The 26456-nt window shown below is 33.8% G+C and overlaps 3 protein-coding genes across 3 annotated transcripts; 2 read left to right on the forward strand and 1 right to left on the reverse strand.

The window, feature by feature from the left end:
* The first annotated feature begins 1069 nt into the window (after window positions 1-1069).
* Window positions 1070-3692, forward strand: LOC120088174 (ubiquitin-conjugating enzyme E2 28). The gene is made up of 5 exons (XM_039045283.1): window positions 1070-1222; window positions 1370-1465; window positions 1801-1928; window positions 2174-2278; window positions 3324-3692. Exons 2-5 carry the CDS (start codon window positions 1396-1398, stop codon window positions 3465-3467), a joined length of 447 nt encoding a protein of 148 aa, XP_038901211.1. The 5' UTR covers window positions 1070-1222; window positions 1370-1395; the 3' UTR covers window positions 3468-3692.
* A 1059-nt stretch (window positions 3693-4751) lies between these two features.
* On the forward strand, window positions 4752-6175 carry LOC120088173 (ethylene-responsive transcription factor ERF069-like). The gene has a single exon (XM_039045282.1). It carries the CDS (start codon window positions 5219-5221, stop codon window positions 5987-5989), a length of 771 nt encoding a protein of 256 aa, XP_038901210.1. The 5' UTR covers window positions 4752-5218; the 3' UTR covers window positions 5990-6175.
* A 14210-nt stretch (window positions 6176-20385) lies between these two features.
* Window positions 20386-25669, reverse strand: LOC120088449. The gene is made up of 6 exons (XM_039045758.1): window positions 24912-25669; window positions 23355-23543; window positions 23092-23205; window positions 22690-22893; window positions 21296-21460; window positions 20386-21008 (listed from the first exon to the last, which is right to left on the reverse strand). Exons 1-6 carry the CDS (start codon window positions 25224-25226, stop codon window positions 20667-20669), a joined length of 1329 nt encoding a protein of 442 aa, XP_038901686.1. The 5' UTR covers window positions 25227-25669; the 3' UTR covers window positions 20386-20666.
* Window positions 25670-26456: the final 787 nt, after the last annotated feature.

Below are 26456 nucleotides of genomic sequence, written 5' to 3' on the forward strand. Positions count from 1 at the left end.
TAAATCTATTTTTTTAAAAAAAAATTATCACATGACAAATTTTTATTGGTCAACTGTTATATATCACTGAGTATTTCTAGGGCTGGCAAGATGGATAACATATCTTAACTTTTCATTCAGAAAAATAATAAAAACAACTTTCCTTTTGTGAAAATGTCAAAAAGAATTAAAAATTAAATAGTTACCGACTATTTAAAAGTCCAAATTATCTCCCCCATGCAAATGAGATATTAGTACCTTATCAAGAAAGATTCCTAAATACCTTTAATTAAAATCGTCTAAAATTGTCAACAAACTAATGGGTTGTAACCAGCTATAACATGTCAATAAGTTTTCAAATTTGGAACCCAACAACTGGTTCATCAGTCTCCAAAAGCAAAATCCCTTTTCACATGAATCGCTTCTAGCCTTTAAGGAATCACTTTCACTAGCCCATGATAATCCCAAAATAGAACCAAAGCCTCTAACCTACCCCACATTAATCACAAAACATATTCAAAAGCACTTCATCTTTCGATTGTTAAGTTACTTTATTGATATTTAAAAATTCAAGAAGAAAAGTTTCAATGTATAACCTTCAAACATTGGAACACATGCTTTAGAGATTCAGAGAGACATTAAAATTTCTAAAATTTACAAAGTGGTGCTTTGATTTTTTTTTTTTTGACTGATTTCATTGTAAAAAACAAAGAATTATGAACTAATATTTAAAACGAAAGTAAAAGAAAGATAATGATGATTCCAAACCTAAAAATAGGAAGAATTGTTAAAAAAAAAAAAAAGATGTTCTTATATTTCATGTTTAGAATGAAATTATAATATAAGCTTGTGAATCAAATAAAATAGAAGATTCTTCCCATAGAATTTTCAAATTAAGAAACAAAATTTATGGCAAAATAAATTCACACTATGATCTTGAAAATTTTCGTGTTTTACTGTATTTTCAAATGAAGTGTAGTTAGTGCTACATTTTATTTATTTATATAATTCAAGCCAGTTAGATGTTCAACAAAAAGCGAGATTCGAATCTTTCACATATTACTAAAAAATTAAAAAAAAAAATGAATAGTTAGAACTTAGAAATTCGAGAATGGAAAAAATTCTAGAAGCGTCTAATATCTCTCTCCTTATTTAATCCTTTGCGAAGATTCTCTGTTTTCACCACAGCTTCTCTCCTTCTTCATCCAAGATTGTGAAACCCTTCGTCGATCCATCTCTCAAGGTAATTCTCTTTCGCTTTTATCTTTCTGCAGTTCATCTCAATGGTCCGCAACTTTTGAATGTTTATTAGCTGTTTTCGTGCTTGCTCCAGCTGAAATCTTTTGTTCTGATTGAAAAATTCTGGCCTATTTTGTGTTTGGGGTTTCAGATTTCACGTTTGTACTCGACGAATTAATGGCTTCAAAACGTATTCTTAAAGAGCTCAAGGATTTACAGAAAGATCCTCCTACGTCTTGCAGCGCTGGTATGTAACCCTTTCCCCACCTTTCCTTTCATCTTATTCCTGAACTCTCAGCTCATTTGGCATCTTCTTGTTTTTGCTCTGAACATAATGGAATCACTGGAATGTTTGTTGTTAATGAGACAACCTACTTTTGGTTCTTATCTATTTTGAAGTTGTCAAGTATGGTCTGCCCCCTTTTAAACTCTTAATTAATTATTTGTTTCCCCCTCAAGAACATTAAATGATTGTAACCTGTGGGTTGTTTATTTATTTTCAAGTATTCTTCCGTTTAATCTTATGGACTGCAAAAAATGCCTCGGTCTTATAGGTTATTGTCTTTATACTGTTTTCCTCAGGTCCTGTGGCTGAAGACATGTTTCATTGGCAAGCAACTATCATGGGCCCTGCTGATTCTCCATATTCAGGAGGTGTATTCTTAGTTTCTATTCATTTCCCTCCGGACTATCCTTTCAAGCCCCCAAAGGTGAAATCCTTTCTGGTTTGAATGGTTGCGTTTTGTTTCTTTTACCGTTATCTTTTGAAATGACCCATGAATCTACTTCCAACTTACTCGAATTAGGAAAGTATTGGTATGACAGTGGGCTATTCCTACTATTCAACATATCGAGATTGTTTTGTTGAGAAGTTTGATGCTCTTGATCTTGATTGCTACACTGTCATTGTACAACGGTCTATGATTCTCCAAAACTGAACTTTTATACCTCGCAGGTTGCTTTTAGGACTAAGGTGTTCCACCCAAACATCAATAGCAACGGAAGCATATGTCTGGACATTCTTAAAGAACAGTGGAGCCCTGCGCTAACTATTTCTAAGGTTAGTTTGACTTTACAGTCTCACGAAACTAACCAATTGAACTAGTTTTTAACTTGGATTAGTGGTGTTTGCACATGTTCTCTGTTTTCTGTAAACCATCTGTTCATTTTGCTGCCATAATTTGGTATCTGTTCAAACTTAAGTCATATATTTCAAAACTAATAAATTGCTTGTATATTTTCCTCTTCTTGGAATTGTAAAGTCTGATTGAAGAACCTTCAAATTGCAATTCTGTGTATAGTCTTTTTTGCACTGCATAGAAATAAGATGTTCTTGTTTCCAAATTTATTGAGATCTTTGACTTTTCTGAAGTATTGATTCTCTCTTTGATGGCTGTGTTTGTAAGTCTTCCATGATCAATGTGTTTTAGGGGAGGATAGGGTGGAGTCTGGATCACTTAATGCCGAAATATTACACCTTTTAGATTGTTGCATAATTTCAGTTCTTTACTTGATAATTGGTAGCTATCCACCTCTGTTGTCAGAATGTCCGACTCCGAACTCCTTGTGTTTAAATGATTAATCAGCAAGGATTTCAACTGGTAGTTAAACTTTTTCATGGAAAATTAGCTTTCGTGGAAAATTAGCTTTAGAAAGATATCATAGTATATCTTGATTACGACTTTCTCCCCATCCTCTTTATTAAATTACGTTAACTGTTGTGAAGCAGTAAAATTTCATCTCTTTGAAATGAATCACGTGATTGGGAACCTAGGAAAGCAATCCTTGGACCCTTTTAAATTTAATCGGGATAATTATATGGATCTTGCTTTGTTACATTTATGGTTCTCCAATACATCTTTTCTACGTTGAGCTGGTGTTTCAGGCTACTGTATGTTGACTTGAATGTTTGTCGTATGCCTCTGGAATCTTATTTAGTTCCACTTTCTAACCTTTGAACTTACAACAGTGGTAACTTTTTCCCCCACAAAGGTCCCATCTCATCTATTGCCATGCCTTCTGCAAAGTAGCTATTTATTTCTATACAATCCATTCAAAGTTAGAATCTTATAGTTGAACTTTAATACGAACTAAATATATTTCAGGTGCTGTTGTCCATATGCTCTCTCTTAACTGATCCCAACCCCGACGATCCTCTCGTCCCCGAAATTGCTCACATGTACAAGACTGATAGAGCCAAGTATGAAGCTACTGCACGCAGCTGGACTCAAAAGTATGCTATGGGATAGTGAATTACAGCCTCACTCAACTCAGCCTCCGAAGATAGAAGTTCCCTTGAACCTTGTTTTTCATGAAGTGAAAGAATTGAATGTCTCTGTATTCGTAAGACTTAAATTTTTTGCAAGGAACCTGACTTTCATTGTGAATATTGATTTGAAGAAATTATATAATGGAAGATCTGTAACGTATATTACTCTATATTGTCCAATGATTGGTTTTCATTTTTGTTGTGAGTTGGAAAGCTGTTTGATTGTCCTATACTGGAAATGAGGACCATTCTAATAATAACTTCTAGTCATATTTTTTTTTGGAGATTCTTAACTTCAAACATCGTAATCGAGCTCACATTATTTTAAGTTTTGATCTATAAAAATCTGTACTTCATGAGGGTCTAGGTTTGGTGGGGAAGCATCTTACGAAGAGATGGATCATGAAATATCAACGTGTCCCCTTATTTCTGATATGTCAAATATCGAATATGTGACAAAGAGCTTGTTTGAGTCACCAGTATTACATATCAAAATGGCTCTCTTTATCATCCATCATTCTTCCTTTAATTCATTATTAACTTTAGATTATAAATATCATTTCACTGCACAGAAGCATCTAGATTTATTTTGGAGCACATAAACTTTGACTTTTAGTAGTAGATTGATGCTAGTCAATAGGAGTCCACCTTCAAATCCACACACCTGTGATACTACAGATCCTAGTGGGAAATGGGAGAGAGCCAAACAAAATATCAAGTCTTGGTCTCTTTGATTGTAAATTTCTCATAACTTGTCCTCTGGGTCTATGAGAATAGTTCTAGTATTGTACATATTTGTTTCATTTAACACTTGACATTGTTGACAAATTTTGGAGTCTTTCACCATCCCTAATTGATTGAGATCAGACGAATCAAGCTAAAGAGTAGAGTTCACCCATGGAAGGTGCTCTTCAAGCTAGGTGACACTCTTGCAGTTAGTTCAAAGGAAACAAAGGATAGAATAGAGATGAAGATCGGGAATAGCATCTACAAAAGCCCAAAAGATTTTAAAAAATTAGGGAATAAATTTCAGCCCAAAGAGAAGAAAGACCAACGTCAAAAACACTGGAAAGATCATTAGACATGACAATAACCTCGAACCTTAGTCTCTACAATGATATGATATTGTCTATTTGGACGTAACCATGTCCACATAATTTTGTGTCTTCATGTTATTGGAGATACTTGTACTTTCTTATAAATTCATAATCATCTCATTGTCTAACCAATGTGAACAAACGAAATAGTATTAGAAATTGTAACAACGTGGCCGATTCTCTTTGGAAGAAATCCCACCAAATAACATAATATAATTTGAACATTTTTGTGATTCTTTACACTATATTCCTATATATCTGCCTTCAATCTTCTTGCTTGTAGACTTGGGTTTTCCACTCCCAAGTCTTCCATTTTTATTTTCTCTCAAAAGTCTTTGCCTTTTCTCCCCTTCTTATTCTTCTTCTTCACTCTGGTTTCTGAACTGAAAATAGATTCTTGGTGGCTGATCCTTTCCTCTGTTTCTTGTTCAATTTGGTGTCCTTAGTGGAAGCTAATTCTGATGATTTGCTTGCGTTTGATCCTTCTTCTTCTTCGTTGTTTTGCTGATTTTACAGACTGATTAAGCTTCTTCTTGCTTTGTAATTCTGTTCTTTATATCCCCAATTGTAATTTGTGATCCTAACCAAAACGCTCCCTCAGGCTTGTTAGAGTGATTGTTCTTTCAGATCTAACATGTCTGTGGAAGACATGGCTTCCTTGTCGGAGCACGGAATCGACTGCCGCCGGAAGCATTCAACTTCCCGGGACTGTACTAAACTGAAGCAAAAGCTTGTTAGGATCATCGTCACCGACGCTGACGCCACTGATTCTTCTAGTGAAGATGAACTGATTTTGGGATCAAGAACGGCAATTAGGAGACAAGTAAGAGAAATCACTATTAAACGTTACTCTGTTCTTGATGGGTCTACAGCAAAATCCCCTGTTTCGGAGATTTGCAAGAAGCGGAACCCTAGATCACGAAGGTCTAATAAACCATCTCGCCGGAAAAAGTTCAGAGGAGTCCGTCAGAGGCCGTGGGGTCGGTGGGCGGCGGAAATCCGAGATCCGATTCGCCGGAAACGGATTTGGCTCGGAACCTTCGATACGGCGGAAGAAGCAGCAGCGGTTTATGACCAAGCTGCTGTGAAACTCCAGGGTCCAAACGCCACAACGAACTTCTCCGGTGACGGAGCAGTTACAACGGCGGGCGACGGCGGTAGCAAGGAGGAAGACGGCTTAGAATCGCGGAAAACGACGGCGGCTTGGTCACCGGCTTCAGTGCTCCATTACGACAGCGTATTAACTCCGATTGAGGAGATGCTGTATTGTGGAGAGGTTGATGAGTTTGGATTGGCCATGGCGCCGGCGAGCTTGCCGGCGGCGAGGAGGCAGTGCGGCGGCGACGAAGATTTCGGGGAGTTGGAGCTGGACTTGGACTATTTCTTGGTTGACGTCATTTACTAAGGGAAGAAGGTTCCGAATAGCGTGGAATGTCTATTAATATTCAACGACGTTACGGATTTAATATTAATGATGATAAATATATAAATATATTATATTAAATATTAGGTGAAATTGTGATGTGGCTGAAATTAATTATAAATGACAAGTATGTGGGAGTGTAATATTGTGATTTTTTATTCCCATCAAGCTAATGTGATGAAGTTTTAAATTTAAAACAGGAAATAATTAGTTCTTTTTAATATTTTTTTAATATAATTGTGAATAGATTACTTTCTAGAAGATTCAAATGACAATTGAGATATATTCGATTTGATAAATTTTTTTTCATTTAATTGTATTAAAAATTAAGAAAGATAAAAAAAAAAAGGGGGAGAAAAGTGTATGTGATGCACACAATGTCAAACAAGTAAGTTTTTAGGTGTTTGTTTGTTTGTGTTTTTTTTATATAAATATATTTTCTTTTTGTTGGGTTACTAATAAAGTGGAGTGAATAATAAGTTTATGATATTGTAGTAAGACATATTTACTTAATACATTTTAGTTATACTAGTTATTTAATTAATTGAGACTTTAATATTGGCACAATCATCTACAATGCCTTTCAATTTATTAGATATAAGTACTACAATTATTTATTTTTTAAAAAAATTAAAGTTAGTTATCCTTTTAACTATATTTGTGAAATTTGGAGTTAGTTCGAATCGATATAATGAAGGTGCATAATTAAGGTGGCTCGTCAGACATTATGTTAAGATAATGAGTCCTAAATAATCCTATAATATAAAATTGTCTATTTTCAAACTTTATGTTAAATATTTCTTATATCAATGAAATATTGTTACATAACATCTTTCTCGTTTTTTTTATGTGTTACTTTATTCAATTTTAGTGCACTAAAGATTGATAAGATAGAAGAAGAATGATAGAAAGAGAAATGATGACTTGATAAGTATGTTGCGATAGAAATGTCAACATTAATATCAAATAACTAAAAATTTTCCTGTACTATATGAGTATGGATAATTTTTCTTATTATCTCCATTTATTGTGTGTTAGGTCAACATATTTTTAAAAATAGGGTGAAATTCACCAACATTAATTTGGGATTCACAAATATTTATGAAGGCAAATTTATAGTATTAAAAAATTTTCATAAAAGAACATATCCATAGAACATCGCCTACTACACCACACACAATAAAAAAATTGTCACATGACAATTAAACTTTTTTATAAAAAAAAAAATTATTATTTTTATATAAAGAAATGGGGAGTATGGACTTAGATGTAGGCTAGGCTACACCTCAACTCTTTTTCTTCTAAATGTTATAGAGTTTGTAAATTAGTTGCTCACACCATCGCTAGGTTTTTAGTTTGGTGGATTTTGTCTCTCCACACTCGACTTTGGAGGAAGAATCGGTTTTCAAAATATATTTAATCCATATGTATAATTAATTAAATTTCAACTTTTCATCACTATTAAAATTAAAATTTTACTTCATAATTATTTTAAATCAATTAATAGACATTAACGTCAATGACTAAAAGTGAGTATTTAATGAAAAATCATGTTTAAAGTGTAAATTTTGAAATTTAAGGATCAAATTGAAATAAAACTCAAATATTAATAATAAAATTGTAACAATTTAAAACCTAAGGACTAAAATTATAAGTAGGTCATGTTTATCCCAAGAAAAATATAATAAATGAATGAAAATCTGAAAAGTTGATCCCATTTGATTACGTTTGTTGTTGTTGTTTATTTGTGCTCCGTAATCTTCATAAAATAGAGCCCACTTCCAAGTCTGTAATAAAAAAGCGTAATTTGAATGAGGAGCAGAAGGTGATCAATCCGATTACGTTTGAAAATACATGAGACCTACTAGCTTTTTTCAGATACGTTTGAACAAGTTTTTCAATTTTTGTATAAAATTACCGTTATAAATACCATTACCGTTACAATATGATAATCATGTATTTGTCACAGTTACTGTTATTATTACATATATGGTTACTGATTGACTCTAAACGGTAACAATCCAAAGTAAAAAGTCTCAATCGTAATTAGATTAGGTTTGCAAAATGTCTAAATAAACATGATAAAAAAAAGAGAACCCAATTACGTTTATGATTAAGGCCGTTTGGTCCATCAATGTAATCTCATTTCGATTACACCAGGATTGATAACCCTAATTGTGTAACACTTTAAATTCTAGGGATCAAAAAAATTACTCTTCCCTTCATATCATCAACTATATAAACTATTGATTGTTAATGAAATGATTGAAGATGAACTCTTTAAGGGAGATGTGTAGTTACATGAAATAAGGGCATAGAGGAATGAATAATTGAAGAATATTAATCAAAAGAAAGGAAAATGGATTAGTTACTAATAATGGAGAATGCATCAAAGAGCAAAGGGTGAGAAGATAAATACTATGGAAGTGGATTTGGTGGGTCCATTGTTTGTTTACCAAACAGATATTAAGGAACCAATAATTCCAAAACTAAGGTCCCAATTTTCCCATTATTCTCAATAGCCGCCTTTCACTGTTCACTTCCCTTTTTATATTTTTGGAGCCTCTTAAAACAAAAGTCAATTATAAATAATACTTCAAACCTTTGTCTTTTATTTTAAAAAAGATTTTTTTTTTTTTTTTTAAAAAAACCACTTTCAAAAGTTTCAATATTATTCTTGACTATTTATAAATATTTCAAAACAAAAATAAAAAATCCGTTAAAATGTTGAATGAAAATAAGAGGAAAGTTAGAATTTAGAACATGTGTAGTATTGTTTAGGTTCAATTTTTTTTCGGACGTAATTTCATATCTCAATTTCCATCTAAAGTGTAAGGATTTTTTTTTACCAAAAATAGTTTTAAAATGTTTATAAAAAAGGTCTAGAATAACATTGAAAATTTTGAAAGAATAGAGCAACTTTGAAACAAATTAAAAAAATTTAAGGGTATTTTAGGTAATTTAGTGCAGAAAATAAAATAAAATAAAATGGTAAATGTAATAGATAATATAGTTTAAAATAAATTAGAGCAAACATCAATTTATACCATTGAACTTCGGAGTTTGAACTTCGGGGTTATATCAATTTAGACGAATATAATAATTCTATTAGTTTAAACCTTGAATTTTGGGTTATATAAATTTAAATCCTTAATTTTCATAGGTGTATCAATTTAAATCCTCTATTATGTTTTATTTGGATAACCATCGTGTGAGACTTGTAATTTTATCAAAACCTCTAAACTTACATAATAAGCATATAAATTTAGACTCTTAAATTATGATTTATTTGAAAATTATTTATAAGTTTAACCGAAAAAAATAAATGTTTTACATGATATTTTTCAAATTAAATTTTAAGAAATATATAAATTGTTACACTTATCAAAATTCACGACTTAAATTGATATACTTATAAAAGTTTGAGGTTTAAATTGATATAATCATTAATTTGAGATTTAAATTGATATAACCTCTAAAATTAAAAAATATTGATATTTGTTTAATAGAAAATTGAATTTTTAACGATCGAAGTCGATAATATAAAAATTTATAACTGAGGTATATGCTCATTTTGGATTTATTGATGAATGTGTGGATCATTTTATTGGGATATTTGATAAAAATCAAAATTTGACATAATTAAATACCTAGTTTTTTTTTTTTTTTTTCTTTGGACGATTAGATCCATGGTTTTTGTGGCATCGTTTGTAGCAAAATTTATTAATTTAATATGTGGTATGGAATGGAACCCACCCCACCATTGTAATGGATTATGAAGTTATATCAAATATATTAGATATTATATGTTTGTTATGTCCCACAGATCAATTGGAATTTAGAAGGGCTAAAGTCTTTGTCAATGAAAACTTTCATGTTTTCTTGTCTAATGCTTTATCTTTTCTTCTTTCTTTTAAATATTCTGAATCTCTAATACTCTTTTTGCCTCGTTCATAACTTTACCCAATTGAGATTATTAAAATCATTTATGCAACCTTTTCATCAATAAAATGTTTTTCTTGATAAATAAAGGCTCAATAAATCAATCTTCATCATAAAGAAAAAAAAAAGTTATGAGTTCAATCCCTTAACTTTCATATTTATGTCTAATAAATCTCTAAACTTTCAAAATATTTAAGAGAATGTTTAGGTCAAGGAGTTGGGAAGTGTGAAGTTGTAAACTCATGTAACATCCCGAATTTCAAGAAAATTTAAGTTAATTACCTAAAATTGTTGAGTTTAAATTTTCCCTTCATTTGGAAAATTGGGGTTAAATTGAAATAATTGAAAAACTTTTATTGGTTAAATTGAATTTAATGGATTAGATATTCGAACCGATTATCTTGAAAATATTGAATTTTGCTTCCTTTGATTTTGGATTTTAGGGCCAACATAAAATAATAATAATAATAATAAAAGAGATAATTAATTTCATGTGGTTTTGAATTGATATATTTGGAAGGATTTAATTTGTATCAAATTGATGGATCTTATGCCTTTAATTTTGGTTTTCAAAATTTGGAAAAAATAAAAGAATTGAGATTTTTTTCGAAATTAAATGAGAGTGAAAAGAGGTCAAAAATTGGGGAGAGTTTTTCAGCGACAACTTTCACAAAATTGTCGATTTTCAGAGTTTGAACCGTTGGATTGTGCTCAAATTTGGTTAGCCTGTTCGAGACATATAGAGTTTCATTTTGAACGGTTTGATCATTGTTTTAAGCTCTGGTTTGTTCGTAATCGCTGTTGAATAAAATCTGTAAACTAGAAATTCCCCTTCCCTCCCACTCTCGCAAACCCTCCTCATGCAAGACCCTCACTACCAGCCGCTAGCCTAAACAATTTATGTCGTCCGACAGCAACACACGCTGCCTATCTATGCAGCCACAAGTCGATGCGCCGTCGGCCGCCATTGCTCCGATCTTTGTCGGAATTTTGAGAAAAACCTTGGATAAGACTTATTTTTCCTTATAATTTGGGAGATGAAGTTCATCACTTTGATTTTGGGTTAAATTAGTAATCTCTCTTTGGTTTAAAACTTAGATTCAATGTTTGAAATTTTTGAGGCATTGACCATCAAGCTAGATACTATTTTGTTTTGGAGAAAATTGGTGAAGATCGGTAAGTTTTGTAAGTTATTGGATGGTTATTCTTTTGGATTGAGAGTAATAGTGGGAAAATTAAGTTATTGATTTTGGATTTAATTCATAATCAGATTGGCTAATTAAATCGAGTATGAGAATTTTTCTTGGACCAAGCCACAACTTTAGGTTGATTCAAGTGTGCTAAAGAAGTTCTAAGGAGATTTTGTTTTGCGTTTTTTACCAAGTTGAAGTAAGTAATCTTACTACTGGAACCACCTTTGTGCCGATAAATTTATGATTTATGTTGGGGATTGTAAGACTAGTTACTGTTATGAGATTTAATGGACTCTTTAGAAAAGATATATGAGCATGTGATAATATGTCTGAAGCATGTTAATGTATAAGCATGATTTAGAATTTTTTGAGATATATTAAAAGGACGATTGAGCATGACCCTAAATTATGAGTTAAGCGGCACTACTACGGGAATGTAGTTAGGTAAAAGTTGGAGCAATTTGTTGATGTGCTTATTTATGTGACTTATTATGAAAGTGTGTAAGCTATATGATGTATTATGAAATTTCAAATGTTTGATTGTTTACATGAGTTAGTGCATGAAAGTGATGTATTAGAGTGGATCCATTAATACTAGATTAATTACGTATGTTGAGGTTAATTAACATGATCAAGACCTTGATCAGGAGATTTTAGAGAATTCATGATTATGTGAACGTTATATGTAATATGAAGTTAAGATGTAATATCTTTTCCTTTCCAGATTATGTGTCTGCATGAAAGTGATGCACGTCCAAGGGCGCTAGTACATGAAAGAGATGTACTAGGGTTAGTGTGTATGAAAGTAATACATACCTAGAGGGTACTTGAGTGTACATAAAAGGTGCACGCTCAGTGGGTTACGTGTATACGAAAGAGGTGTATACATAACCATGTGTACGAAAGAGGTACGCATCCTTACATTTATAGAGAAGATCTGAGGTGTACGAAAGTGGTACAGACTCAATGGGTTATGTATATACGAAAGAGGTGTATATGTAACCATGTGTACGAAAGAGGTACACATTCAGTGGGTTATGTGTATACGAAAGAGGCATATACATAACCATGTGTACGAAAGAGGTACACATTCAATGGGTTATGTGTATACGAAAGAGGTGTATACATAACCATGTGTATGAAAGAGGTACACATTAAGTGGGTTATGTGTATACGAAAGACGTGTATGCATAACCATGCGTGTGTAAGAGATTGTGTTTCCTTCGGGATTCACCAGAGGTTGTGGGTCCTACAGGACTTACTAGAGGTAGTGGACATACTTAACTACAGTAAAATATAAATAAGTTTTTCATGTATGTATGTATCCCATGAGGACTAGAGCAGTTTATATGTTCCACTAGAGGTAGGCATCTAAAGGACATAGATGTCTAGCCTGACCCCAGTAGTGGGGTTACTTACTGAGTATTTTATACTCACCCTTTTCTCATGTTTATATTTCAGGTAAGAGTAGGGACGCACTGGCGAATGACAAGCGAAATTCGTGATCGAGCCACTGGGACCAGTTTTATGCTTCCGCTCATGAGATTTAAACTTCTTTTCATGTTCTTCTTAGCTTTCAGTGTTGATGTTTAAAACTTACTATTAAGAATCGCTTCCAGATTTATTTATTTTTATTTATGATTTATGGGAACCCTACCATTGTTTTTAATATTTGAAATTAAATGCAAAGTCTTTTAAATTTACCTTATTTAATTAGCATTTATTTCACCATAACAGAGTGTCATTTTAAGTTTCATGCATGCATGTGTTTAGTAACGGCTTAACTTAAGTCCTAGGGGGTTGGGTCGTTACAACTCCATTCTTTGTTTGGCCAAGAAGTTTGTGGATCCCATTACTGAAAACATCAATTTTGACTTCAAAACTCCTTCGAGTTCATAGTTTCACTTCTTGCCCTAACCACCCCTGTGGACCCTAGGAGTTCATAATTTCAATTTCGTGTTTAATAAATCTTTAAACTTAAAAAGTGAAACAAATCTATGAACTTTAGAAAGGTTAAATACATTTATGAATTTTTAATTTTATGTTTTATATTTTTTTTGGGTAATATTTTTTAAAATTAACGAACTTTTAAAAAAAAATAAAAGTGTCTAGATCCTTAAACTTCCAATCTTGGGTCAATGTGAAATAGATCAAAGACTTATTAGGCACAAAATTGAAAATCCAATAACCTAGGCCTCGTTTGATAACCATTTAGTTTTTGAAAACTAAGTCTATTTCATCCACATTTCTTATAATGATTTGTATCTTTCTTAAGGACAATAGTTGAATTCTTAACCAAATTCCAACAACAAAAACAACTTTTTGAAGCTATTGTTTTTAGTTCTCAAAATTTAGCTTGATTTTTTAAACCATTAGTGAAAAGTAGATAACAAAAGAAAAAATTTGAAAGTGAAAGTACTGTTTATAGGTTTATTTTTCAAAAACAAAAACAAAAAACAAAGTGATTGCCAAACGGGACCTTAATTGTTAAAAAAAATCAAAAGTTGAAGAGTTTAATTGAAAGTTCAAAAAAACTTAAAAGTATGAGATTAAATTTATAATTTAAAAACAAAAAAATAACAGTATTGTCAAAATATTGGAAAATTTTCACAAAATAACCCAGAGACAAAAAACTTTTCTACCAATGATCTCTTCCTAAAAACTTTTCTATCACTGACCTTTTGTTCAAGCGAAATTTCAAATTTATTCCCAGTTTTAAAAAGCCTTCGGACCAAAGCCTTCCATCTTCTTCCTTCAACCATTCAATGTGTATTCAATACAACATCAACATTTTACCAAACCATTTATTCCTAACTAATATTCTACCAATAGCATTGAAGAACATTGGTATGAACAATTTCTGTTGAACTTCTTACAAAATTCTCCCATTGTTCTCTCGGAGTGTTATCTCAGAGTTTAAGTCCAACATCTTCGTTGATCGCTTCCATTGTTAGATTCAGAAATGGAGAGATGTAAGTGATATTCTACAATATTCTTGTCCCAAACCGCTTTCATAATAAATGTCGTTTAGCATTAAATGAACGATCATATAGTAATATATACACAATTGTTTATTACAATATAAATGGTTGGTCATAAATTACTAGTTGATCGTATACTAAGTTATAAACGATCCTGTAGTAATTTATAAACGATTGTGTAGTAATTTATAAACAATCACGTAGTAGTTTATAAACGATCGTATACTTAGTATTGTATACGAAATCATATATAAATTTATGAAAAATCGTTTATAAATTACTACACGATCATTTATAAATTAGTATACGATCAATTACTGTGTGATTTCTTAAACTTTTATGGGACATTGCTTAAGATTTTCTTATCCCATTGTAGATCAATAACGCTACTTTGCATCTTTGTACAATTTGATGGGAGTTGGGATGAGTCCGGAAGAAATTATGTTGGAGGTCATATGAAAGGTTTGAAAGTCAGAAATGATATAATCGTCAGTGAATCGGTGAGTATGATGCACCAACGACTGAATATCGATCAGGATATGTTTGATATACACATCAAATGTTGTTGTAATTTATTGTTCTCAGCTCTTCCAATCGACATAATCGACGATGAAAACCTTACTTTTTTTAAAAAGGCAATGATGCATCTCGAGTGCCATTATTTGTATTAATTACACCTTGCAAAAGTCATGGAGTACACACAGACAATATGTACCAGCATTGCAATCTAACCGATCAACCCATTTCAACTAGTCAAAACTGTGGGTTTGCAACCATTCCAATACGTAATATTCACACCATGTCTTCACTGGATGATCATATTGAACTATGTAACTTGGGGGATGACCGAAGTGAAGCTTGGTTTGATTACAACAATGAACCCAGATGTACTTCACAATTCAATATTGAACATGGATATGGACAATCTTCAGGACCACAAACTTCTCCAACATCTTACATCCATGTTCCAACCCCACCTGCTCCCGTCCCACCAGTTGTGATGCCTTCGGTTCAAATGAATTCTACCATTCTAACCCAACCATTTGTAGATATATCCAAACCATTATACGGTCCATCGTATGATGACCTCATCACAATACCTCATGACTGTCTGAATGACGAGGATATAAAGGTTGGTCAAATTTTCTTTTCAAAATATGAATTATCAGTTAAATTGTCGATGCTTGCAATACGAAAGAACTTTGACTACCATGTAAAAAAGTAACAAAGAGCTTGGTACTATCTGGTGTTCGGTGGAGGAATGTAAGTGGAGGGTCCGTGCGAAAAAAAATGAAAGAAAGTGATTCCTTCAAAGTGACAAAATATCCAAGTGAACATACATGTTCTCTTAAAATGAGAATGGGTAATCATCGACAAGCAAAAAGTTAGGATATTGGACACTTAATCAAGCCAAATACGAACAAGTTGGTTGAACATACCGCCCGAGGGATATAATTGAGGTTGCCCGAGAGATTATGGAGTGAACATAAGTTACGGGCGGGCTTATCGCGCTAGAGAGTACGAATTGGTGTTCGCACGAGGGTCGCGGGAAGGATCACATGCTATTGTTAAGGCATATGGCGAGGCACTTAAGCTTGCAAATCCAGGTACGAAATTTGAGGTTGAAGTAGAGGACGAACAATACTTTACGTATGTCTTCATGGCACTTGGTTCGTGTATCAGGGATTTTTTGAACTATATCCGTCTAGTAATCGTTGTTGATGAGACCCATTTGCACGAGAAATACAAAGATGTGTTGTTAATAGGAATGTGTATCGATGACAATAATAACATATATCTTATCGCCTTCAGTATTGTAGATGGTGAGAACAATGCATCATGGACTTGTTTCATGACTCATTTGAAGGCTTCGATAGGAGATGTTCCGAATTTATGATTATATCAGATCATCATATCTCAATTGCAAAGGCTATTGTAAGTATATTCCTTGATACATTTCATGCTCTATGTATATACCATATTCGGAACAATTTGGTTGACAAATTCAAGAATAAGGACATAATCCCACACTTTTACCTAGCGGCGAAAGCTTATAGAATATCTGAGTTTCAGATGTATTGGGCTAAGCTCCATTAATATCCTGTGTGACGGCCTATCTTGAGGAGTTTGGATTACAACGGTAGGCAAGAGTTTATCAAATCCATTGTAGGTATGACAAGATGACGACAAATATAGTAGAATGCCTCAATGAATTGTTGAAAGATGACGACAAATACAAAGATTGTGCACCTCTCTAGATCAATGGCCAGCATAAGTTAATGTTGTTTGATGTTGATTGGTGCAAATACAAAGTCAACATTTGTCCACGCTGGCTTGTATTCTTCCTATTGTCCAAACACGTAGTCAATAAAGAAGTAAGAGTCCGCCCAAAACCTCATGTGTGCTTCATGATCCAACCAGCCTGCCACTTTGCCACCCTCTATTTCAATACCTCCTGACCAGATATTAGAAGCAATACCCTCTGGCTCCATCAAAGCATCCTGGGATAGACAAGATGTAAATACATGGTTGAGTGAAGAGTATTTTCAACAAATATGTGAAATTTCCATACCGTGAAGCTCAAGTCAATCACCGTGAATCGATACGTGCACAGGTTAGGTTTCGAGTGCAACTTCTAATGCACATGCATAAAAAAAAGATTCATAATCTGGTCCAACAAAGAAAAATATAACTTGTCTATGTGATAGCTTAAGAAACTTTTGAATGATCAATCTTGGTTAATGAATAAACAGAAATACTTACGTCTCCAAGCACCCATGTGTTCTGCTTTTGAAGAAAACCTTGGTCCTGAAGGTATATACTATCGTCCGCTCCTCATTTTTGGTTTTAGGATGGCTTTTCCATCTTTTGTATGCATTCCACAGAATATTTGGGACTGTGAAGCATGAGTCATAGGAACTAACAATCCTTATGGGGAAGTCAGGTACAGGGACCAAAGGGTTGGGATTGACTGTGGCCGATTGTGGCTGGGAAGATTAGGGCTAAGAATCTCCTTTCTTCCCCCTTTTCACCAACTCAGGTGTGAACTTGGTTAGTTTTTTCCTTTTTCGGCACTCTCTGTCATTTTTTCCTTATATTTAAATTATAAATCAGTGACAAAACAATATTAAGAAGACTAATTCATGCAATAGTCGTACCTTGACTTCAGTAACATCCTTCTGAATTGACGTCCCCACAATCTTGGTTGAATGCGCGATGAAATGGCCCCTTAGACTAAACGCTTGAGTGGGGAGTTCATTGACTTCACTGAACGTCCCAACTGGCTGTTCATTGACTAGCTGTTCACTGACATGTTCATTGACATGTTATTCTGCATCGGTTTGAGGGGGATCTTCTACATTGTAGGTTTCTTGGTGGGTACGAGGGAGATCTTCTGCATCGGTCTAAGGGGGATCATCATTATTACGAGGTCCCTTATTATTGTTACCATCACCATTATTATCATCACAAGGTCCCTTATTATTGTACCTCTCATCATGATGAGTCCTTGTATTATTACTATTCTGAAGAAATAAAACGAGCTATTCTATCGAGGGAGGTAATCGATTGTTTAAGAATATGTAAACGATCGTTTAGAAAATCTAGACGATCGTCTAGAAAATTTAAACAATAGTTTAAGACTATCAAAATGATTGTTTAATATGATCTAGTTGATCATTAAGTAATATTTAACTTATCATCTATAAAATATAACCGATCGTTTAGATAGTCTTAAACGATCGTTTAGATTATCTAAATGACCGTTTAGATTTTCTAAATGATCGTCCATTTGAGAATATCAAAACGACTGTATAGAAATGCATACCTCATTCAGATGATGGACCATCATCTTTATTTTGTTCAATTGTTGGCCCATCAAATGATGTTGGACAGTAAAGGTATCTTCCAACTGACAAACCATGATAGTCAAATTCGCGAAATCTTTGCAAACTTCTTTAATTTATCCCTAAGAATCTTGTATGATTTGGAATGACTATGTCTTGAGGACTTCTGTTGCCTACGTGGTTCCATCTCTATTGGGTTAGCTTGAATCGGCATACATGCTTCTGGCTTAGACCTTGCATATTTACAAAGCTTTCTACATGGGATTCATGCTCTTCGTGCCCCTCAAAGGACTCGTGAATTGATGGAGTGTTCAACCCCTTCAATCCTTCTTGCTCCAACAACAGGAACCACATTAAGTCCTTTCAGTCGGTCCTCCTTGTACCTTATCTCCTCTGTGCTAGGTACAAGTCTCAACACAACAATAGTCTATACATAAACAAATGAGCAAGTCAGAATGCATGCAACTATAAACAAATGAGCAAGTCAGAATGCATGCAACTATAAACAAATGAGCAAGTCAGAAATGATCGGTTACTTACTTTTCTTGGGTGGAAAACTTTATTGTTCAAGGATTTATAAGATGGAGTACAAGAACAAGTCCATCTAAGAATTCTAGGAATTTCAACCTTGCTGATTTTGGTGGCTATAAACTTATTTGATGTGGATAAAATTTCGTAAGTCCAAACCTACGATATGAAAACTTTGTTGCACGTACATAATACACAGGTTCAATGTATATTAAAGTGAATCAAAAACAAAAGTACATACCTGGAAAGCAAGTATAAATCCTTTTATACAGTAATGTGAGACATGGTGATCACCTTCTGCTTTCGTTGAATCATATGCCTCCTTCTTCCCGCGCATAATAGTCTTTATGCTATTCAATGTACGTTGATAAAAGAGAGAATACCAGTCGTAATGTACGAAGACGTTGTGGTCATCGACAATCCCAAATATATTTACATCGAACTGGATTTTTTTGTCTTTTCCAATCATCATCGTTTCAATAAACAATGTCAATGCAACCTTGACAACATCTTCGTCATTAATAAAATTAAAGTTCTCGAATGTGGTCTCCACATCCTTGCAAAAACTATTCTTTCCATTTGAGTCCTTCGGTCCAAGAATGAGTTGTCACAGTCTTTTACGCTTGTTTCTCTTTTTATTGTTTCCCTGGTCGGACACAACCCAATTATCAAGTTAAAATCCTCTTGAGAGAATGTTACCTTCTTCCCTAGAATGTTGAATGATATAACGTCTGGGTTTGCATCTACTACCTCCTTCAACAGAAAGTGGTGCAAAAGTTGTCCATTAAAAACAATATCTATATCCAACTGTGGACCAAAGGCCGTTTTCCTATACAGTCTCATCTATTCTTAATCACAGGGGCAATTTTGTGGACTGGCAAGCGACTGTAGCAGAAAAATATTTTTCAGCAAAGACAACCATCTTACCAATCTGACAATCGTGTACATTACAAGAAAATCTAAACAATTGCCTAGAAAATCTAAACGATCACATAACAAAAACTAAACGATCGCATGATGAAAACTAACCGATCACATAACAAAAACTAACCGATCGCATAACAAATATCTAAACGATCACGTAACAATTAGCTAAACAATCACATAATAGATATCTAAAAGATCATGTAATAATTAGCTAAATGATTGCATGATATAAACCTAAACGATCATACAATAAATATCTAAATGATCACGTAGCAGTTAGCTAAACGATCACATGACATAAACCTAAACAATCACACAATAAATATCTAAACGATCCCTTAGTATTCTCTATTCGATCGCTTAATAATCTCTATCCAATCGCTTAGTAAGATCTAAACACTCGCTTAATATTCTCTAAATGCTTGCTTAGTATTCTCTATCCGATCACTTAGTATTCTCTCAACGATCGATTACGAACGAATACATGATTAAACCTTAAAAGATAGTCAAACCTCGAATGTCAACATGCATTCTTCAAGGAGAAGAGTTTCATACCTTTCAGATGATGATGACAGTGGCAAGTGCATAGAGACGACCGACGAGAAACTTGCGAGGAGTTCTCAGCTAAAGTTCTAAAAGAAAACGAGAGCAAATTTGAGAGATAATTCTTCAAAGATAAATGCGTTGAGATGGAAATGAAAGGACCTATCGTTGTAAAGTATTTGTAGCGCAAAAGGTCTGAAAGCTTTTAGGAAGATAAATGTGTTGCAGATACCAAACGGTCTGAAAGCTTTTTAAAACTAGGGATAATTTTGAAATTTTGTATGGGCAAAAGGTCAATGGTAGAAAAGTTTTTAGGAAGAGGTCATTGGTAGAAGCTTTCCACGTACAATATATTTATGGTGGTATTTCCACTTTCTTGGAGTGGGGGGCTTTTACATTTCTTTAATACAACACAAATGTAGACAAAAGAAATAAAATAACATAATAACATTGCTCTACAACTTGGTGGATAAAAAACGGATTAGAAAGTCCTACAACGCATAACAAAGCCATAACAAACACTAAAAGAAAATAGCGTCACATTAATCAATGAGATGACATTGTTACATTACACAGCACAAGCCGTAGAAAAGGAAGAACTACCAAGGTAAAGTATCTTATCATTTGAATCAGAGTATAGGGTTGGATGGCAGCCACCATACTCAAAAATGTAAAACAGCTTGATTATGCAAGCAAACCTTTAGGAGATTCCTCTCAGATCTGATGGGGGCAAAGGGCAAGTAGGAACAATCTGAGTTATCTGTGAACTCATGTCAAGTCCTATCCCGGGTCGGTTAGAAGATGACGACAATGGCTGAGGCGGTAACGGAGAAACAGCATTGAGATTGGATGCTGCAGAAAGCTTAATGGGGTAAACTTCGGTGACTTCTTCTGTGCCCTCATCCAGGTATATAACATCCTGCATGGTCAGCTGGTGGTATTCAACAATCTCCCTTAGAAACCGATTTTCACGTGCATAGACTGAATTTTCATGAGCCAAACGAGCCTTCTCTGCTAGAAGTGTTTCAAGTTGAAGTCGTATCTAAGTCGAAAAACATCAGGAGTTAGGACTGAAATCAATTGATTAAAATTGTTCAAGACTCACATTTGACATACATTGGAAAATAAATAAAAGCATAACATCATTTGACGACATAATAAACCAAGAAAGGTCCGAGAACAAAGATCGATCGGACAGGGACAAGTTGGAGGATTGGATTTATATGCAGAATTGCTATGGCAAAAGAAAACGTTATATCTTATATCACAAGCCCCATCTTGAAACAGAATTAAAAGATTATATGGAAAGGAGAGGGAAAAAGTGGTTACCAAATCATCATCTTCTAGATTGTTTCCCCTCTCACGATTCTCCCGAAGAATTTTATTCTCTTCTTCCAGCTGAGCACATCGTTCCTTTGCAAAAGCAAAATCTGCTTTGACAGTCTTCAACTCCCTAAGAAGCAGCTTTGCTTTGGCAGCCATTGCCATCGCAACCTATAGAGTCAAACAAAAGAAATATGTCTGTCTTTTATTGGGTTTAGATAATGTCAATGTTCATAGAAGAAAATAAATTCATGAAGACTGGAAAAACAGATACAATGAGGAAACGAATGGGTCACAAAACGAATGTGCATATTAAATTTGTAAAGAGGTTTAAATACCAACAGGAAGTAAAAGACAGATGAGAAGATGCATAATTCTCTTGGGACTATACAACACACGCTAAAACGGCAATCCAGATTCATATTAATTTGTACATCCATGGATGCAATTTTGGAAGGAAAAAAAGAATCAACTTGTGCATTTACACAGGTTGATACAAAAATAAATACAAAAATAAAGGACGGAGGGCAAAAGAACATATCATACTATCCTTACGACATGAAAACCAATATAGAATATATCCTATGATATGAAAACCAATAGGGGAAAAATAAAGGACGTATGAACATATCATCAATATAGAATATATACAAAAATAAAGAAGGGAGGGCAAAAGAATACTATCCTACGACATGAAAACCAACCCTGTAGGTGGTAACATAAAGAGTAAAGAAATCTACAAATTTTTTTCCCACAAGAACTATCAGACAGAAATTAAAGTAAGACTTCAAGTATCAACTGAATTATTTTTTCTCCATTTTGTCTTTAAACGTGTTACTATTCAACATGCACTGAAGAACAGGAATATACCAACATTCGAAACTTGCTTCAATCCTTTGATTTCATTTAGAATACTCTACATTCTCCAAATGATCAATGTGATAAGGCCCGAAACATGAAAAACTCTAAATACAAATCAGATTATTTCATATGAACTCTGCAAAAAGGTGACACGAAAACAAATAATTGAAACCTCTGCCCGAGATTGCATCATATCATAGCAGTAAATATGAGCTATATAAAGCAAAGACTTGGACCTCCATATGAACCTTGGATCACCAAATCTTCTGAAAATGAACAGGGCAAGACACCGAAGGAAAAGAAATGAATAAAACCAAAATTTCCCCCCTTCTTTTTTAAGGCTTGCAAGAAAAAATACAGCACATAGATCCAATTCAGATCATTCTGTCTAAGCTAACTGATTTATATGATCAAATGTAAATAAGTTTTTTTTTTTCTTCTTTTTTTTTAGAGGAGAAACAAATTGGTGAAATGTAAGTTTTAAGAAACTGTTCAATGATATAATTTCATGAACTAGTGATATACAGTTGCCACCTTACGTCGCGAGATGCCTTCAGCTGAAGTTCAAGGCCAGTTTGGGTTTGGGTTTGGGTTTGGGTTTGAGGCTGCGTCTGAGAATCCATGGTAGACCCAGAATTTGGTGTCTGATATTGTGCCACTGAACCACCAGACTTTTTCTTAATATGCTTGCGAGTTTCTTGAATGATATCAGCAGTTTTGTTTTCCACAGCCGTAAGCTTTTCCTGGGAAGGAGAGAAGCAATGTCTTTAAGAATAATCTAAAATAGAGATCAAGTAATCTCAGAACGCTCAGAATGGTCCATTACCCCAGATGTTTAATGGTGTATATATTTTTCAAAAAGAAGCATAGAATATCCCTGTTTTCTGAAATAGAAAAGGGTTAATTAGATAGGCTATTTATAAATTCAGATAATGACTCACCTCAAAAGCATTGCCAATATAGTTAAGGGAAGACGCTATAGCGCCCAATCCTTTCTGGAAAGAAGAATTTTCTGCTTTTGGTTGGCTTTCATCTGATTGACTTCTGTTATAATACTGCAAATGGCAAACACATACAAAAATCTTGGGTGTTCATTATGAGCAGACATATTTACATCTGACTAAAAAATTATATAGATAACATTTCCTCCCATATGCAGAGAATGCTTAGGTCAATTTTGAAATTCAATTTAGAAAATTCTTACCTTGGCCCTTGTAGCTGAACCTGTACCTGTCCCAAATCCTTGCTCCCTCATTCTTCCAGGTGCTTCAGGTTGCTCGATGACATTATCATCATCAAGAATTGCTTTGGCCTTTCTAGCCAAAGCACCCCAGAATCCATGTTTAGATTCATTCAAACTTTTCATTGATGTATATTCATGTGCCTTTGAATCCTACATTAATACACACCATAAATTTTGCAGAAAAGAAAGTAAAAGAGAAACAGTACAAATATGGAGTGCAAAACAAAAAATGATAAGTAATATTATTATTATTTTCTTGATGAAAACAACTTTCATTGAGAAAAAAAAAATGAAAGAAACAAAAAATGGTAAGTAGCACAGTAGAAAAGTGAAGGTGCCACAGGAATAAAGTGCACAAATGATACTCCACGCCAAAGATATAAATCTGAAGAAAATTGAGGGCGTTGTGCAAGATAGATGGAAAATTAAGTCCCTTCATTTTCTCTTTTCACCTTGAATTACTTGATCATAAGCAGCGTCTTTTACTTTGTTCAAATCAGGATACATTCCACAGAATCCATTTGTACAGAACCGCAAAACAAGTCCATAATTGAGGGAACTAGTAGCAGGAAATTTACATCTCCTAGAAACTAGATAAAGTAAATGCAAAGAGAAAACTTCACTGTGCGTGAACAGAAACAACAAGAAAGTGCCAGGTGGAAAAGTATCCAGTATCTCTAACCAGATAGTATATAATGCACAAAGGATAATATTTTAGATGAACAAGCAGCAGGCAGAGTAGTCTTTATCAATGATGTGAAAAAAGGGAATATAAAGCTGTTAAGAACATTTTAAAATATCTAACTAATTTCATTCTTCTTTCTGTAGCAACTCAACAGGGAGTAAATGATAATCAGGGATAGAAAGATAAAGTGCAACATTCAATGGGAATAGAGAGGCAATTCTGCTGCCTGCTGGTCTTCTGAGCAGGATGATTGCCCCTACATAAATTCTATGACACCTTCTTCAAATCAGGTCATAGGGAAAACACTACTACATCTCTATAGCATACATAAGAAGGTTCTAGAGATAGTGAAGGAGAGGGGGTTAATCTCATAGAGCCATTTTTAGAAGGCGGACAACATTTGCCAATCCAAAACATACATAGCTTAGAGGATAAAATACCATTTACCATCATAAAGATTAATGGCTCAATCCCACCCCGCAAGTGTTGAATTAAAAAAAGAAAAAGGCAGGCATTATTTCCTTTTCTTCTTTCCCGTTTATTTTGTAACGTAGATCCAGCAGTAAAGTCAGTTCTCATAAAATATGGTTTAAATAAACTGGTGCTGAAAGATCCAATATGCAGAGACAACAATAGAGCCGACAGCCATATTTACAAGTTCAAATCGCTAACGGATAGTTCAGTTTAGACTAACGCATTAACAAAACCTGCTTTTAAAGTGCTCAAATTAACAAACTCAAATTAACAAGAGTAAGGCACAACATAACAACTATAGAGAGTTATTGCATAAGATACCAGTTTGCAGAGTGAAAAAAGGGGGGCAGAAATTAAACCTGAACGGATGAGGGGGAAGGAGACGAGGAAGAATAAGTGGGTTTCGAGACGCGGGAAGCAGAACGCGCAGCATAAGCAGATGAGAGTGAAGAATCCCGATGTGCCGATGAAGCTTTAATGGCTTTAGCAGCAAGAGATTGTGGCGAAGATGATGACCGCGAACTACCTACAGCATCATTGCCACTATCGCTACTAAGATCATAAACATCATCATCTTCATTAGAAACAAAACGCATAGGACGCCGAGAATTCCGAGCTACTTCTTCAAAACCCGAAGGTCTTGTCGCCCCTTGCTGCCGCCTCTTGTACTCCATATCCGTCTTTTTCCCTAAATTCCAAAAACCCTTTGGCCTATCTTAAGAAAACGAAACCATTTCTGAAAGAAACGAACAAATCCCACCTCCGGCTCAGAAGAAAGAACAAGCAGAAGTACTGAATTGAAATGTCGAATTTCAATTTCAGCGCTGCACGCTAGCTAATCAGTGAAACTTCGAGAACAGATTCAGATTGGTCAAAAGAGGGAAGGCGATTGGGGATCGTTGCAGAACCAGAAATCAGTTGAAAATCGATTAGGAGAATAGTTGAGGCTGAGGCTTCGTTCTCGAATCGTTTCCCCTCGGATTTCTTCTCCTCTGACTCGAAATCTGTCTTTCTTCGCTTTCGCCCCGGTCGTCGGAGCCCACAATTCCGGTTGAGATTAGATCTTCATTTTTAGAATTTATTATTATTTATTATTTTTCTTGTTCGGCTAATTTTCAATGGACCTGATTCCCACATCTAATATTTATTTATTTTTGGGAATTCAATATTCGCATTTTTTCTTTACTCTTTGGATCGCAACTCTTCGGCCGTATCTCCGTGCAAGGTTTTCCAATCGCTGGCTATTGACTATTGTTTTAATGTCACGTGCCCATCGCATGGCCTCTCTTAACCTTTCGATACTTCTGTCGTTGAATTATATTAATTCAACTCAATCAAGTTTTTTGTTTTTCTTTAAATTAAAAAAATAAAAAGTCCATCAAGGTTGGCCTTAAAAAAAATCATCATTTCAATATTGGTGTTAACAATGTTAAATTATAAAAAATACCTTTAAACTTTAAATTTTATGTAAAAAAATGCTCATGAACTTTCAAAAATTTCAAAACTATCTTTAAATTTTTAAAAAGAGTTCAAAATTACCATTGTCGTTAGTTTTGGAAAAAAACTGTTAAAGTTTTGTGTCAAAAGTATTTTTATGAACTTTCAAAAATACCCTTTAAACTTAAAAAAGTTCAAAAATACCCTCACAATTTATTATATGAACAGAAACCGTTATTAACTCATTGCAAAATAACTCTAAAATTTCAAAAAAAAAAACCTTTAAAAATACTTCATGGCTAATTTTAAAACAAATTAGATTAATATCCTCATTTTTTATATATATAAATACTCTCATTTTTCTTCTATTTTTCTTTTTTTTATTCTTCACTTTCACCATTCATAACAATAACTATTAAAACACACTCAACTATTAACGTGCAACTATTCCATTATTCTCTTTCTTC

This window comes from Benincasa hispida, chromosome 10, assembly GCF_009727055.1.
Source record: "Benincasa hispida cultivar B227 chromosome 10, ASM972705v1, whole genome shotgun sequence".
NCBI classification, from domain to species: Eukaryota; Viridiplantae; Streptophyta; class Magnoliopsida; order Cucurbitales; family Cucurbitaceae; genus Benincasa; species Benincasa hispida.